This window comes from Acomys russatus, chromosome 1 (assembly GCF_903995435.1).
Source record: "Acomys russatus chromosome 1, mAcoRus1.1, whole genome shotgun sequence".
Lineage (NCBI taxonomy): Eukaryota > Metazoa > Chordata > Mammalia > Rodentia > Muridae > Acomys > Acomys russatus.
The window spans coordinates 116,685,553-116,702,355 of record NC_067137.1 but is presented as its reverse complement, the minus strand read 5'-3'; the positions used below and the strand labels follow the sequence as shown (position 1 = coordinate 116,702,355).

General features: G+C 49.3%; 1 protein-coding gene and 1 pseudogene across 5 annotated transcripts in view; both read right to left on the bottom strand.

Annotated features, from left to right (window-relative positions):
• Evl (Enah/Vasp-like) overlaps positions 1–16,803 on the bottom strand; it is a 130,410-nt gene that overhangs the window by 27,217 nt on the left and 86,390 nt on the right. For all 5 annotated transcript variants that reach the window (XM_051151289.1, XM_051151272.1, XM_051151307.1 and 2 more), the window contains exons 2-3: positions 11,348–11,516; positions 5,539–5,716 (exon numbers count right to left, since the gene is read on the bottom strand). In XM_051151289.1, the coding sequence (XP_051007246.1) occupies positions 5,539–5,716; positions 11,348–11,516 (347 nt within the window). The remainder of the gene's footprint in view (positions 1–5,538; positions 5,717–11,347; positions 11,517–16,803) is intronic.
• On the bottom strand, positions 9,144–9,999 carry LOC127195410 (phospholipid scramblase 3-like; annotated as a pseudogene).

Below are 16,803 nucleotides of genomic sequence, written 5' to 3'. Positions count from 1 at the left end.
TTTGGGGTGGTGCTCAGCAGGCCAAGGTGACGGGTGCGATTTCTGTGTGAGACAATTCTATTGACCATGTCCCTCAATCACAGATAGCACCCCTCACCTTGAGCCCAGTTTCACAGGTGCAAATGGCGCTGGTGGTTCAGGAGCTTCATTGTGGTCTTCAGAAGAGGGCACAGAGGCAAGGGGTGTGGAGTATGTTCACAAGGTACACAATTTGACACAAAAACACGTGGTGAACCTGCTCGCTCCCTCCCTCCCACACACACCATAAGCACTTGCATCTCAGTCTCTTTAGGATGCAGATACGTATAGATATGGAAGGCAGGGCACTTGCTCCAGAGCTCATAGCTTAACTCAGCCAACTAAGAGTGCTAGCCAATGAGACAGCAGCAGTGTTCACAGCTAGGGAAAGGACCCATGGTTCTCTGATCATCTGGGATAGTCACAGACAGCAATACAAAAGACAGGCCACCAGCAGGAGAGAGCACTGGGCCAACGCATGAAGCAAATCAAAGGCAGCGTGCATTTCAGAGGGCTGTGAAGACCAGCAACTTAAGCACTGGCAGCCAGGCCAGATGGATGCTTGGCCCTCATCGGGGAGGAGAAGTGAAGGTCTGTCCTTACTTCAGGGGAGGGGCAGTAATTATATGCGGCTGAGGAAGCAGGTAGGAAACCATGAGACAGCAGAGTTCTTGGACTCAGCCCAGCACACATCTTTCCTCCCCAAACATGGTCTACGGAACCTGAAGCTAAGAACTGGGAGTTAGTAAATGTTGGGGGATGGTAGGCCCTATGGCCAATGTTCAGCCATCTTGTCAGAGCCTAGGTTCCTATTTCTCCAGCAGTACGTCATTTATCAGAAACCAGCTGACCCTGTAGTGGTTGACAGTTAGACTAAAGATAAGATTTAGAAGGAGCCCCACCCTGTTGTAGTTTAGCAGTTACATAAAGATAGCAAAATATTCAGTGTGGCAGAACATTGTGACCTGTTTGGAATTCCTCACATCTTGAGATAGCCTGCAGCTGGGTTGCCAAAGCAATATGCTTCCCTGCCCCCTGCCTTATAAAGGGGGCTTGATCAGAATCCAGACTTGCCCTCATTTCTTTGTGTCTCCTGTCCCCCCCACTTGTCGGCCCCCTCCACAGGTACTCATTGAAGACCCCACGGGCCGGGTCAAGTAAATGAACTCTAGGCCTGTCAGACCCCCTGGTCCTGGCTTGCTGCTGCCCAGGCCTGGTCAGGGTACACTGAGGGCTTCTACACCAGATCATACTGGATTCTGGATTTCTAGGGATAAAGAGGATCACTTTAAAATTTCCAAACCTGAGTGAATCCATGTGGTGAAACTGTGCTGTGCCAAGTGTCTGTCAGGATGGGGGCCAAAAACACAGCACCATTAGACACTGGGGAGAGTAAGGAACGACGGCATTCTGAATATGACGGCATGTGAGGAGGGAGAAGGGGTCACGGGTGGGTAAAGCACGGCAGGAGCAAAGTATGGAGGATGTGTACTGCTGGCATGGAGAATGTTGCAAAGACCCTGCTGCTCTCTAGTGAGGTGGGTGGATGAGCACAGAGGTAGTCTAGGGGGCAGGGCAGATAGGATGGAGCAGGAGGCCTGGGTAGGAGGTGTGGCCTTGGCTCTACCAAGCTCAAAAGGCACACCGGGCGGAAGCCAAGCATACAACCAACAGCCCCACAACCAGGGAGCTGCAAAAACCGTTCATGAGTTCTCTTTGAGGGAAAAGTGTAATTGCTAGCAAAGTAAGGCTTGTGGGAAGCAAAACTGAGGCTGACTTAAAGAATCTGAGGTTTAAGACTTCTCCCAGCTTCGCAGCGAGGAACTAGACCATGCCTAATTACAGGTCTGAGTGGCATCTAGTCACAAAACATCTGGCTAGACATTCCTTTGGGTGGCTCTTTCCCCTCGCTCCAGGCATGCTGCAGCCAGTGGGTCAAAGGGCATTGAATGAGGACGATGCATGGGGGCGGGGGTGATGTGATCGGAAAATCGGGGGAAATAGTCATCAGCCCCAGGACAGTCAGATCTTAACAGTTGTGATGTCACATCAGGCTAAGTATGAAAAGGACATACCATTATGTTCTGAGACTCTACTTGGTGTCACTTCAACTGGCCCAATGTGGGTTTCCACTAAGCCACGAGATTTCTTTTTTCAGAATCCCACTACACCACATCGGTAGAAGAGCTACTTTGGTTATTTCAAGGTGGGACCCTGGCACCCCTCAGACAACCAGTTTGAAACCAGCCCAATCCAGCCATGAACCTGCAGCCTTGCCTTTGATTGTTCATCCTCCTGCGCCTTTCCAGACCAGATCTAACATCTGGGGGTTTCCCAGGCTGCAGCTTCTGGCAGCAAGTTCATGCTTTTAAAGGAGCTGTCTACTTCTTCAGTGAGCTCGGACACATGAAGTGGCTAACCCCCAACTTCCGGTGAAGGCTGTTATGCCCTTATTTGTTTCCAAAACTCGTGTCACTAGCATGATCTCGTTTCTGGTAAGTATCACATTGAAGATGGGAAACTGAGGCTCGAGTCTTGCCCAAGACCAGATGGCGCTGCCAGCAATAGCAGGGAGACTCCCCTGTGCGTGCAGTTGTTGAGGCACTGTGACTCAGGCTCACGGGGTAAAGGTATTCCTAGTGTGCCAAAAGGAAGTGTTCTAAGCTCTGAACGTGGCAGTCTGCTTTTCACAAGTGTTTGTGGACCTTGCACGATAGGCACTGGGAAGGTCTGCGTGGTCGTTAGCAAAAACCAGAAGGGAAACGATGCCCTGCACCTGCTGGCTTTCCCAACGCCACGCCTCAGTCCCAGACTCCAGGGGGGATGGGCATTTCAGACCCTGACTGCCTGGGATAGTGGGTGAACTCTTGGGTGTGGACCTAGCCTTACTCTGTGTAAGCCTCTCCGTGGCTTGGGTGTCTGTTCTGTCACCTACAAATGTAAACTTGAGGCAGGTGAGCACAGGGAATGGCTTGGTGGCCTGGGACCCTATTCGGCTTCGGTTTACGCACACTTCTCTTGTAATAACACAGTTGGCAGCCTAGCTCTCTCGCCCACACCCCCTCTCTGAACCATGAACTTAGACCCAGAACCTCCTCAGATCTTTACGTGGCTTTGCTTCCCCCTTCCCCTGAAGCAGCATTATTACAAGATGTCTGTGGTGAGTCTTGAGAGAGCTAAAATGGTCTGAGAACGTCAGATGTACGGACAGAGTGGGCTCAGGTGGAGGACTAGCCCTTGAGGCCGGTGTCCCTGGCGCAAGGCATCTTGCACGGCCATCAGCTCGCATGGCCGCTTCTGCTGCGTGCAGTTCAGACCATCTGCAGACGCGGCCACGTGGTCAGGGCCCAGGCTGCGAGACGGAAACACGCAAGGCAGCCCGTTTCTTCCTGCGGTGCTCCCCTCCTCTGATACCTGCTGCAATGTTCTTTCCTCAGAGTCAAGTCAGTGGCTGAGACCAAATGCTCTCCATGCTTCCTCCCTTTGAGACTCAGTTTCCCCACTGTGGCATGGGGGCACTGCCTAGTGACAATGAAATGAAACCAAAGAAACAGAACAAGAAGGGAGTCTGATTTTACATAGCTTCTAGGCCAAGCAGTTCTCAAGCCTCTCAGAGTCGAAGCCCTTCTCTACAGCCAGCACTCTGAACCGCCTCCTGTATTACCTTGAACTGCAATTCAGAGATTATATAACTGCTCTACATCAATCAGAAATTCTGGTTAGCACCTTACATGTTCTGTAAAGGGAGGCAATGATCTATAATAAAGTGTCCATTGTGTAGTTTCCCTTTGATATAGGCCATAGTTCTATTCCTAAAAAATTTAGTATATTCTAGTACTGTTTTAAAACATAGCTCTGTTTTAAGAAAAAGGTACTAAGTTCTGGCTCAGAAAATTAAAGATTTGTTTTCTAGATGCATGCATTTGAATCAGACAGGTGGTGAAGCAATTCTTCGTGTGCAGGCCTGACCTGCATGTTGCAACGTGCTTACCAGCTGTGCCTACTAAGCCACATGCCTTTACCAAATACCTTTGTTTCCACTCTTTCTCTGTATCTACACCAACCCTGTCATTTCAGAATCTAGAACACCAGTGACGGATAAAGAAAACATAGGCAAACCCTGGACTCTGCAGTGCAGCTGTGGAGCTGGGGCAGAACCCTTCCTACTGACTGAAGTAAAGAGGGCCTCCCTGCTGCTGCTGGAGGGTAAATCTGAGGTGGAAAGGAAAACTGAGCAGGACAGAGTGTGGAGGAACAGTGGTCAACACCTCTCTTTGCTTGCGGCTGAGCAAACCACCAGTGCAGGCGGAGATAGCCTGGATACTTTCAGGACACGCTGCCAGCAAGAAGGCAGATAACTGATGCCAAAGCTACCCTCATTCTCCTGCGAGGGACCCGCATGATGGCATGAGCCAGGCTCACTGTCCCACTTGAGTTGTGATGCTCAGTATGAGAAGCCTGCCAGGGGCTGCAGCATAAGCAAAGCTCACCAAACCTGGACTTGCACCTCCCCCAACCCCTGGCAGCACAGCTGCAGAAGCACTGGACTTCAGGCTACATCAAGAGATGACAACTGTCTAGCTCATTTAAAGGTAAAAGCAACTCTCCACACCTGCATGTGTAGGAAGGACACTGAGGCCCAGGACCCTTCAGTAAGCGGCTCAAGGCTTCCTTGGCTGGAATGCAGCAAGCCAGAGCTCAAATGAGGCTGTGTGACTCCAAGCCTAGTCTGTAGCCGCCATGCTCCACCGCAGTGAGGATGCCTGCCATTTCTGAGGTCAGTCCTCCTTCAAAGCTGCTTTTTCAAAGGCACAAGAAAGCTACAAGCAGCTTGGTGCTCTGCTCAGGTGATTTTGCTAGTCCCGACCAAGCCTTCCAGAGTCCCCAGCTGCTAACCTTCCAGTTTCACCCAGCGGCTATGCACCTGGACCCAAGGCCCCAAACAGTGCGTTCTGTTCTTTGTTGTTGTTTTTTTGACACATGCCAGCTTTCCTGCTCTCTCTCTGCAACAGCAGCTCCTCCCCAACACGCCTTGCGCTGTGCAGTCCTTGTTGCTTACATCTTCAGCTCACATGCCACCGCTGCTGTCATGGCCTTGTAGCCCAGATGGGCTTGTTTCCTTCTGTGTAGTCCCCAAGTACTTAGCACGTACTCACTGCCGAACAGTAAAGTTAACTAGTTATGACTCTGTGGACTCAAATTCTAAAGGGCCTCGAGGGCAGGACTGTGCTCATTTCTTAACTACTCTGCCTAGCCAATTTCTCAGCATGGGACATGGAAGGAGGGTGGACAACATAAAACATGCCTTAAAGGTGAAGGGCCTCAGGAGCACTTTAGTACAGACCTGCACTTTCTAACCGGCACATTATTCCCTCTCCCCCAGTCTTAGTCGTTACTCAGACCCTCAGGTCAAGTAACAGGCTTCTGAGACTCTACATCATGTCAGGATGCCAGGCATCCGAGCTGAGGCATTCGTGAACAAGAGAGCCTAGCACCCAGTCAGAACACAGCCCTGCTTACCTCCTTCTTGGGAGTTCATGATGTTCAGGGCAAAGAGCATTGCGTTGGAGAACGCGGTTGCTTCTTCCTTACTTGCAAAATTTAAACCATAGACCTGACGGGCATCTCGCCACTGATGGAAGGTGGGTGTTGCCTGATTGTACTTCAGCCCTTTCACGATTGAATAATTGATCACAACCTGGAGGAGAAAAGAGAAATACATGTAAATAAATAAAATGTAAGTGAGCTGGAGGGAGCAGCCATGGGGCAAAGACACTGTATCCTCTCAGCCACGGGGTGGGGGTGGGGTGAGGCTCACCAAAGGGAAGGGGTGATCAGGCCATTTCAGATCACAATGACCAGGTGCAGAATTTATAACTAACAACGTTATTTCACTCCACTAGGTCTGAGCTGGGGTCAGGTTCCCTGGATGGATTCTGGTTCAGAGCCTGTCTCTTGGCTCTGCCACTGAGGGGACGAATGCAATTTTCTGAGGTTCAGTTTCTCCAACAGTAAGATAGAAGTACTAATGCTGCCTTACTGTGGTTAACAGTCTTCTGCAATTTGGTTCCAGTTTCCCACAGCCCTCAGCAGTCTGTTCAGAATTCATAAGAATGAGTACCAGTTTCAAGGGTGACTTGCAGAAAATAGTGCAGTATGTAGACATGCAGCCCTCATTACTCTCTTTGCTACTAACCAGTCAATAGACATTGGACTGACAAGAGCAATGTGAAGACAGGCAGGGAAGGACAAGACAAAAGACAGACATTGAGGGGCCTGTGGCTGGCAGAGACACAACAACAGGCCTGCTGGTCTCTGCATCTCTGCTCTTCCAGACACTGAAAGAATGATTTCTGGCTATTTACTGAGTGGCACTCTGCAAAGTCCGTGGTGACCTGACGACACCGCGGGCTGCAGCCCTCACTCTCCTGTGTGACCCTCTAGCGGAAGACCTGACTAGGCTTAGGCCACTGAAAAAGAGCTTTTGTGAAGTGTGGTTAAAATGGGTCTCAAGGTTAGAGGCTGGAGTCATGAATAGAACCAGAGAGCTGAGACCATGCTTCATTCTGTCCCCTGTGTTCTGTTCCCTCTACAGTTCTGGGAGACATTAAGAAAACAGCAAGCCAAAAGAGAAAGCTGTGAAGAGGAGGCCTGGAAGAGAGGCTGCTTGAGAACAAATCAAGACTGCCCGGGGAGATGCTGGGAGGAAGTGAGACTTCCGAGTCTATGAGGTGAGAAGCCTGGCTCTCAGGGAGGACTAAGCTGTGCAAGAATCAGGAGGTACAGAAAGAATGTGGCTAGCAGAATCACCCAAAAGAACTCGCAGTGCTTAGGAATTCTCTTTGTAGCCAGGAAATCAGGGTCCCGGGAAAACAAGTGACTTGTACAAAGTTCCACAGTAAACTGTACAGTTTACACAAACGGGAGAGCTGGAGTCATAGGTTGAATCTTCAGAGAGGACTCCATGCAGCGGCCCAAAGCAAAATGAGCTGACATAGTTCCCAAATTTCCCACGGTCTGGCTCTGACCTCTGGAGCCTTCTGGACTGCTTCTGGCTACAAGGGGCCTTGCTGGAGGAAGAGTGTCCTGGAGGTGGGCTCGAGGTTTCAGAAGCTCAAGGCAGGCCCAGTGTCACTGTCTCTTCCCGCTGATCCAGAAGCTCCTCCCCCAGCGCCCTGTAGCCCATGTGCCACCTTGCTTCCCATCAATGATAACGGACTAAACCTCTGAAACTATAAGCCGGCCCCAATTAAATGTTTTCCCTGTTAAGAGTTGATGTGGTCATGGTATCTTTTCACAACAGCAGAAATCCTAATTAAGACATTTGTAATCCTCACAGCTGCTGGGTGCAGCTTCCGCAACATAAACCAGGTCAAGCTGCGTTTTCATCACATCTTGTTCAGTGCACTGCTGAAGGCAAGGTTAGAATCTGTAAGTAGGCTTTGCAATTAGTCTGCTTCCTGAAACCTTAGGTTGGTCCATCTCTGCTTTATATATTTAGAGCATACATTATTAGACGCATTCAAGTTTAGGGCTGCTGTGACCTCTCTTTTGGTGGAGCATCTTCTTAAAAATCTCTTTTCTCCTTTGGAATACTTTGTTGCCTGTCATATCTGACATATAAACCAGCTTAGTAGGGTAGTGTTTATAAAGTTTACAGTTTTCTAATCTTTGGCTTTCAACCTTTTCTAGTCAGGTTGATTTGAGTAGTAATTCTCCAGGAATTGGCAGGACTAATTTAGGTGCTTTCGAAGGATAAACTTATTTTTAAATGTTGCACTTTCCACATAGGAGTCCATTATCACCCTGTATACTATTTTATTTGGGGGCGTGTACGAGGACATGGGGGTGCCTTTTCTGTGTCTTTGGTGTTTCAAGGGCTTAAAAAAAAATACTGTCTAACATGGTTTTGAGGCTTCTAAGTAAAAATAATCTAAAGGTCTTTTACCAAGAGAGAACCTTAATGATAGGAATGTTCCTGGCCCCTGAGCTACTGGCTAGGATCTAAAAAACAATACAGGTTAGCGAAGACTCTGAGACCCAAATCTCCATCTAATGACAGAATAACCTTCTCAGAATCGTACCCAAAACCCAGCTCACCTCCTGGGCTCACAGTTTAACACAGCATCTTCCAACTGTGTGCTTGCTGTTAGCTGTCAGTATAGTGTTGAAAACAGACTAACTTTATAAAGAAAATAAATCTATTCAGCTCACAGCAATGGAGGTTCAAGAGCGACCAAATACTGTGATGGGCATGGAGAACTTGCCACAAGAGAAGTCATCAGCAAAGGACTGCAGCTGTGGCTCGGTGGTAGTGCACCTGCCTCGCATGCATGAAGCCTTCGCTTACCTTAGCATGATGGGACTGAGTAAGATTTCTAGTCTAAAACACTTAGGGATACCTACAATGATTCAGGAACAGTACCAGGTAATGGACTTCATCTCAAAGGAGATGCCTAGAGGGAAAGCAATGCCTCTGTAGGCAGCGAGAACTCAGGGCTAGGCAGACCACCTTAGAGTGGGGGTCCTGAAGTGTATTTGTCTCCTCTGCCTAACAGGGAGAGAGACTTTGAAACTTACTAAGACTGCTTAGGCCAATGCAGAAACCTGTCCAGCAGACAATAACCTAAATCAGAACTCCAAGTTTTTCTTTATATTGCTAACTTGCTGCCGCAGGCTTCAACATCAGCAGGAAACCTGATGTTCTCTTAGCCAGCCTGATCACAAAACTGCCAAAAAATTGTTTAAAAATTTTTTTATTAAAAAATATTATTACTTTATTATTATTGCTTTATGAGTATGGGTGTTTTGCCTGCATGTCTGTCTATGAGCACCTGGTATCTGAGGAAACCAGAAAAAGGCATTGGATGCCCTGGGGCTGGAGTTACGGGCAGCTGTAAGTTGCCATGTGTGCAGAGGGGGTGCTGGGAAGTGATAAACACAGTGAGGAGGGGCTCTCAGACGTATTCCTCCTCAGGGACACAGGGAGGGAGGAGAGAGATGGGAGGGATGGGCCACAGTAGCTCCAACCACTGAGCTGCCCATCTGCCCACTGCAGAGTATACCAAGGAAAGGCAAAGGCCAGGGCAGGTGAACCATCTTGAATTCTGGTTGAGGTGATGGCCTCACCCTAAGTGGCTTCTAACTGGTGATGGCCGAGGACCCAGTGCCTCCTTCTCAAAGAACATATAATTAATGGGGAATACGGCTCTCAGCAGCACAGTCTTTACTCTCACATGTAGACCTAGTCCACAAGGTCATCAGCGTCTGTAAGGGCTCCTCAGAGCAGCCCTCCCCACTGCTTGCTGATGCAGGCCACACTTTGACATTTCATCCATAGTCTTCACCTCAAAGTGGGTGGCTGTACCACAGCCACAAGTCCAGCAAGTCCCTACAAGGTTGGAAAACTTAGGAAGGGATGCCAGATGCCAGGTATGTAGCACATGGCCAATTGTGGTACCAGGTAGAGCCTGTATTTCCATCTCCTGAAGGCCACAGAGACAGCAGCTGCAGCCACAGTGAAAGTGGGTGGAGGAGGCCAAGCACCTCAGGGTTCCCAGGGCCTGCTAGGTGGACACAAAGTGGCTGCCAGGCACCACAGCACAGACAGGCACAACAGTTGCACTCTTCAGCACTCTGACCCAGTTGCTGTCTGGTCCCAGAGCAAAGGTCATACCTACTAGAGGTCTCCCAGCCTAGGAACGTTTCCACTCGTTCAGCCTTTTGATGAATCAAGATTTGATCAATCTGTACTTAAGAATTCAAGTTACCAGAAGGCAACCCTGTCAGTGGCAAGACGGGAGCAGAAGACCCTGGGGCCGCAGGGCCTGGCGAGGGGAAGAGAGTGAAGCTGGGAATAGGGGCACGCACCGGAGCCTGTCCTGGTCCAGGATGCAGTGCCAGCTCTGGATACCCAGCTGTCACCGGTTAGGGTGGTGGGGGTGAAGGGGCATAGGCTTTGGGGGACAAGTAGCCTGCCATGGGAAAGGGGAGGGGGAGTCTTGGGCTGTTGGCATCTGGGAGGCTTAGTTCTGGAGTGGGGACATCCAGACAGACACAAAGAGGGACAGGCGATGACAAAGAGGCAGCTGTGCCCAGCACGTGCCCAGGGTCTCTTGAGCAGTGCTCACTGGCTTACAGAGTTGGCTCGGCATTCTGCTATCTCGGGCAACCTCGCTGTGTTCTCTCACTGCCGCAGCACTGGCCCACTCAGGCACCTCTCAGTCCAGGAGTGCCCATAACAAGCACAGTAGGCTCAAGTACTTGGCTGCTGCTTTTAGCCTGTCTAACTATTCCTTTTGCCTGGAATACATTTCTCCCTTTTGGCCATGGTCAAAACAAGACATTCAGGGGGCTGGAGAGATGGCTCAGAGGTTAAGAGCGCTGACTGCACTTCCAAAGGTCCTGAGTTCAATTCCCAGCAACCACATGGTGGCTCACAATCATCTATAACGAGATCTGTAATTTCCACAATCAGGAGGCAGCTGGACATATAACTCAATGGAAGAGGAACTGCCTAACATTTCCAAGGCTTTAGGGTCAATCGTAAATACCGAAAAGGCCAGGACTGGGCACTGGGCACTTAAAGAAGAGACCTCAAAAAACAAACTAACAAATAAAGCAAGCCAGCTCAAGACTAGCAGGTGTCTCCACTCAGAGTCTGGTAGCAAAAGCTGGTGCAGAGTAAGGTAGCTCCGGGATGTAAAGATGGCTCAGCTGTTAAAGGCTAGGCTCACAACCAAAAATAGAATAAGAGAGTTCCCGAAGCTAGTGGTAAGCCTGCCCAGAGGGGCTTGCTGTCATAGGGTACCCCTAACAGTGCTGGGCTGTGCAAAAAGTGTCTTTTGCCTTGTCGAAGAGCTTCCTTCCCCTAGGCATCTGGAAATTGGTCACCCTGGCTACGGCTATGGGTGTTCACATGAGGGCCTGCCCAGATTTTCTGAATGCAATTCTGGGGACCTAAATTCCAGCTGTGTGCTTTTATCTATGGAGCCATCTCCCAAGCCCATGTGAACTAAGCCGCCTCACACAATTGTTATTTTATTCTGATCTGACAGACTATCTTGTGTTTTATCTGTCACTGTATTCTGATGTGACACAGTGGAGCAGAAAGGTGTATAGCTTACTGTTTGTTTGCATGTGACTTGGGGAGTGACTCTCAGAAAAGATCGTTTGCTTTAGGTCTCATACTTTGGCTACAAGGCTGCAGAGTCGGAGCTGAACCCAGACCTCACTCCAGATGGTGAAGTGTCTGGACCCTCTTTTCCCCAAGCACGTGTAGGTAGGTATGCTTGCAGCTCAAGGGTGTGATGCTGACTCCAGCACTTACCTGCTGATCCTGTAGCTTGACCCCAACGACCCTGAAGGTGTTGCTGGCAGTGTTGTGGTAGATGTTGATACGGCTGAATCCCTGCTGGCCAGGCTTAATTGGTACCCATTTCTTACTGGTGTCATCGTAGACCATCACGGAAGCCCGCGCTTGGCAGATACTCTGTTCACTGCAGAAAGAAAAGAAAATCCGCAGTGTCACATTTGGCTATGGTGGATGGATATGGGCCCTGTCCTTCTGAAATGGGGGTCAAAGGCAACATGAACTTGCTGCCAGAACTTCCACCTGTCCACAGCAGTGATGAGTTTGACCAAAAAAAGACCATGCAGAGTGGAGGAGGATCTGCCAAACCCCACAGCTTGGGGGACACCTAGCTTGCTTTGCAGGGAGGAGGAGTTATTATTGGTTAATTATTAGAAAGCCTGTGTTACTAATACAGTGCACCTAAGCACTTCTGCCTCACACCAATTACCCCCATTCTGCTGATGAGGAAAGAGTAGCTGAGACGTTGGGGAGGCGTCTCCTGAGTTTACCTAGGTACCCAGGGATCAAATTTCAGATATTCACACGTGGCTGACAATTCGACAGAATAGTGTTTATAAAGGAGACCACACAAGACCAGTGGACCAGAAACAGTCTACACTATGCAGAGTAACAACGAAGAAGCAAAGTTGTTGGTTAATCATAACAACCAGAGCAAGCAAGCAAGCAAAAACACAAACAAAAGTCAGACTGTTCATTTGATCATAAAAGGGGCAGGGAACCCAAGTGTTTGGAAAAAGAGCCTTGTCCCCAGCACAGGAACAGTGCTTTTAAAGGACTAGTCAGTCTTCTGTGGCTTGGAAAAGAAATGCACACTGAGTGTAGAGGACTGAGCTTAGGGCTCCTCTGTGGATTGTCAGCTACTTTTTCTTTTCTTTTAAGATGTATTTTATGTATATAAGCACTTTATTTGCTTGTACACCTGCATGGCAGAGAGGGCATTAGATCACATTACAGATGGTTGTGAGCCACCATGTGGTTGCTCAGAATTGAACTCAGGACCTCTGGGAGAGCAGACAGTGCTCTTAACCTTTAAACCATCTCTCCAGGCCCTGGGATTGTTACTGTAAAATAGAGTGCACGTAGCAAGTGTCTAATAAGTGCTCTGGAGAGTCTCAGAGTGGAAAAGAGCCCCAGACGATTTAATCCACTTCTCTCCATCGCATCTAATAAAGCAGCCCTGACAACATACAGTAAGCCTCTGAGTAACTGGGTGCTGACGGCCTCCTCTCTGGAGAGGCCTGTTGGTATATGGATGGCTGATTTGGATAGCCCCTTCTTGGTCTCGGTACATTCTACTCCTTGTTTTCCAGTCACAGAGTGTTTTCTGAGTAACTCATGGCAGCCATCAGACCACTGAAGGAACATGTTGGCCTTTCTACCCGTTACCTCATGGAAAAGCTCCTCACCAACCCCGTTGCCATTCCAGTAACTCTTCAGCTGAGTCCCTTATTTGTCACCGTCTCTTCTAGTGTGTGGGCGATCAAACTGGGCACATGTTAACCTTAGCACAGACGCCGGTGAGTCAAGAACAGATCCTTAGGGCGGTGGCTGCTTCAGGGAGCTCACAGATAGGAATCAGACAAGAACTACACACCTTACCTGGCCGGGAGAGCTAGGGGGAAACCAGGGGAAATTAGGAAGAAAATGGTTTGGGACTAAAGATGATGGCTGTTCACTTCTAGACAAAGTGGATATAGGAATCTAAGCAGAGGAGACAGGCAGCCCGGACAGAATGCAGAGAGCTACAGGCCCCAGAGTTGGGTATCACACATTATTCAGAGGTTTTAGGAAGATAAAAGAAATAAATTTTGGTTATTACAATGATAGCCACAGGTTCCTAGTCTCTCTCTCTCTTCTCTCTCTCTCTCTCTCTCTCTCTCTCTCTCTCTCTCTCTCTCTCTCTCTCTCCAGTTGTTTTTAACATTTGGGTTCAAATTCAACTTGTGGTTAACCAAAAGCCATGTTTTTCTTTCCCATTTGAATGGTACTTTTCTGCCTCTAGTAAACCCAAATGAAGGAAAACACACACTCTCCTCGCCACTTGCACTGCTCATGGGGGCTTACTATGCCTCTGGGATGGGAAGAGGAGCAAAATCTTGACTGCTATGCAGCTGTCATTGCTGTTGAGTTCTAACTGTTCAACTGCCCAGAACTGATTGTTGGTCCTACTCAAGCCCCATATGCTGGCTCGACAGGTTCTGTCAGACAAAGCAGCTTGCCCATTCTGATTTGGAGGTTTGCTTCTTCTTGTCAACAAGCCCATGTGACTCAGGGGCTTCCCAGGTGGTAGGTAGGACAATCCCTATGGACACTGGACCAGTCCAAACACACCAGCATGAAGTGGTCACCCTAGTGGCAGTAATCTTTCACTCAGAGGCACACCTAATAAAACTAGTGGGCTGGCCCTCACTCCCAATGGCTCCCCCTTCAGCTCCTTTCTTCCAGAAGGCTAATGCTTAATCCCCGACCCCAGTCCTCCATTCTCCAAGCTGCTAGTGAGGCTGGCTTCTGTCCCTGAGGATACATGGACACCTCGGACACCTCGGTCTCCCAATTACTTGACTGTTCCTGGAGACTCCCTCTCCTAACACTCCTGGTTCTCTGTGATGGTTCTGGAGGTTCCCTATTCAGCCTCCTTCGTAATTTTGAGTTAACTACATTTCTCTCCTATCAGGTTCTTTAGCTGGGGCCGAGGGAATGCTTCAAGCATCTGGGAACCTAGGAGTCATTTGTAAAGGTGAGTGTGTGTGAAGTATACTTTGTCTGTGCCCTCAAATGGGGCCCTGTCTTAACTCGATTTTAAAGCTTCCCTTAAATCTTGATGTTTCCCAAATGTGAGCTATTTCTGATTTCTTCTCACTCCATGCCCACAGCTTTCAAAACTGTGTGCATTGTAAGAACTGGAAAGGTTCTTATTACAAAGCCCCCGGGTTCCCTTATGTGGTTCTGGCTTAGTTTGAGTTTCAGGTGGGGCCTGAGTCTGTGACATAATTGCAGATTCTGGTGCCAATAGTCCTAGGAAGAGTCTCCTTATGATTCTCACCATGGCCTGGGTTTGTGGTGATCACCAGTATCTCAAGAGATCCTCAGTTAATGAAGCTCTCATCATGACCCTGTATTTCAGACTACTGGTAGCTCAAAGCTCAACATGCACAAACAGAAAACCATCACAGTATTTCCTACTATAAGAAGTGTCAGCAACAATGCCATGCCTGACAACCGGGAGTCATTTCAGATACTTACATCTTCACGCCTTGCCTTTTGTGGCCAACAGGCCAGCTGTTGGATTTCCTAATCATATCTCAGTCTGCTGCTCTCTGTCCCTCCTTGCTTGCTGGTGTCCTATATGCCCTCACTATTTCTCATCTACACCATCATACTAGCTTCCTGGCTGCTTTTCTATCTCTGGGTCCCAGTCTCTGCAGTCCCACTATACCTCTCATGAGGTCAGAGAAAGAACTTCAAAGGTAGATTGTCCTGACTCTTACGCCTCACTGGCAGCCTGGCCACTTACAGCTATTATGACCTCAGACAAAGTGCTTATCTGTGGCTCAGCTTCCCTCAGCTATTGCTCTCTGTCCTCTTCCTTATTTCTCTGGCTTCCTCAAGCCCCTCATTACTGAGGCACTAAGACGTACATCACTTCAGCATGAAAGGCACGGCCTGAGCTCCTGGCAGGCCCTCAGAACACTTCACATCCCATCCTCCCAACTGGTCCCCAGCTGAGCTCCTCCCCCATCTAGTCTGGTGGAAATACTCTGGGCTCCTAACAGGCACTGTTTCTGTGGCCTCCCTAGCCCAGCTCATTCTGTTCTGCCCAGGACACTCTTTGCAGCTGAACTGACAACTAATTCCCACTAATCTGTAAAGAATTCAGACACAAGCTTTCTTCTTTCTTCTGAGATGGGGTCTTGATGTATAGCTCTGGCTGGTCTGGAACTCACTATGTAGACCAGGCTGGCCTTGAACTCCCAGAGATCCACCTGCCTCTGCCAGCTGAGTGCTGGGATTAATGGCGTGTGCCACCATGGGTGGGGTGTAAAAGCTTTAAGTCGGCGTGAGATGATCCTTCTCTGAGATCCACTATCTCATCCCGAGCTAAAGGTAACTCCAACAGCTGTCTATTTCAGGTCCCTCTGTTGGACGATGCCTCTGGACAGGCTCCCCTAAAGAGCTGATCTAAAAGATGTAGGGCCACAGTTCAGTTCCCACCTTGGGACGTCCAGGATGACAGGGTGGAGAATTTCCCTTCTTGATGGATGTCCTGGAACGGATACTGCTCTGCCTAGCACACTTGATGAGGAAGGCGAGGCTGTGTCTGGTGGTGACGCAGTGCTTGGTAGAAAGAGCATCCCTACGACATTTGGGCCTTTACAATGACCGCTGTACGCAGGCAGTCAGGAAGGCTATTGCTGAAGATGTGTGCTCCTTCCTATGTCCAGGTCTGACTCAAAGCTTAGGTGAAGGGCCACTACCTTGAGAAGACTGTCCACTGCTACCCACATGGCAACTGCTGAGGAAGTCATGCTGCCTTGAGCGTGCGCCTGTCCTGAGGAGTATGATCAAGAAGAGTTCTCCCTTACAACCCAGCACGACAGGGACTAACAGACGCACGCCGTTCAGGGCCTCTGGAGCTGCGTTCCTGCCTCTGGCCCCACTGCGAGCTTCCGTGTGCTTCTGATACTCATGGCCCCTGACAGGTACTATTTCATAAAAGCTGTTTAGAGCTCATGTGCCCTGAGACAGTAAGTTTCTGGAGGTCAAGACATATCTAAACCACCAGACTCCCACTCCCTCTCCATGTTCACCTGACAAACCACTGCCTTCAACTCGGCAGCCTGGAATTAGTGAGTGGTGGGGTGTGTGGTGACTCATGACCCAAGTCAAGAAATTGGACCCGACTCTGAGGCAGTACATAAAGCCCAACAACTTGTTTGCTTCCAAAAGCGATCCCTAAAAGCAGCTACGGCCATCAAGCTGAGGACAAGACAAGGAGCCTGTTTGGTGGCTCCAGGATAATCAGGGCTCCTGTTCATTTACTGGACTTCAGGTAAGAGGCTGAAGGTAAAGCAAACAGAGGTCTTTGCTGAATTCTGACCTCTCTGAGAAGCTATCACATGCTAGTATGGTGGACGACTGCGTGCCAAAGCCTGCAATAGTCTGGTAGACACTCAAAACCACTGAGGTGAGGCCATCATTCCATTTGTTCCCACGTCACAGAGTTGTACAAAGTTCATGGGGGAAATGTAACTGGACAGGAGCCCGTCTGGATGCTTCTTCCAGCCTCCCAACCTGTCCCCATCACTCTCACACGCTCCACCTACCCTGCTCCACTCCCACCATTCTACTCCAGCTGCTTCCCCCAAGATATGCCCTTTCTCATCCTCAAAGTCGCCACGGGGTAAGACAGT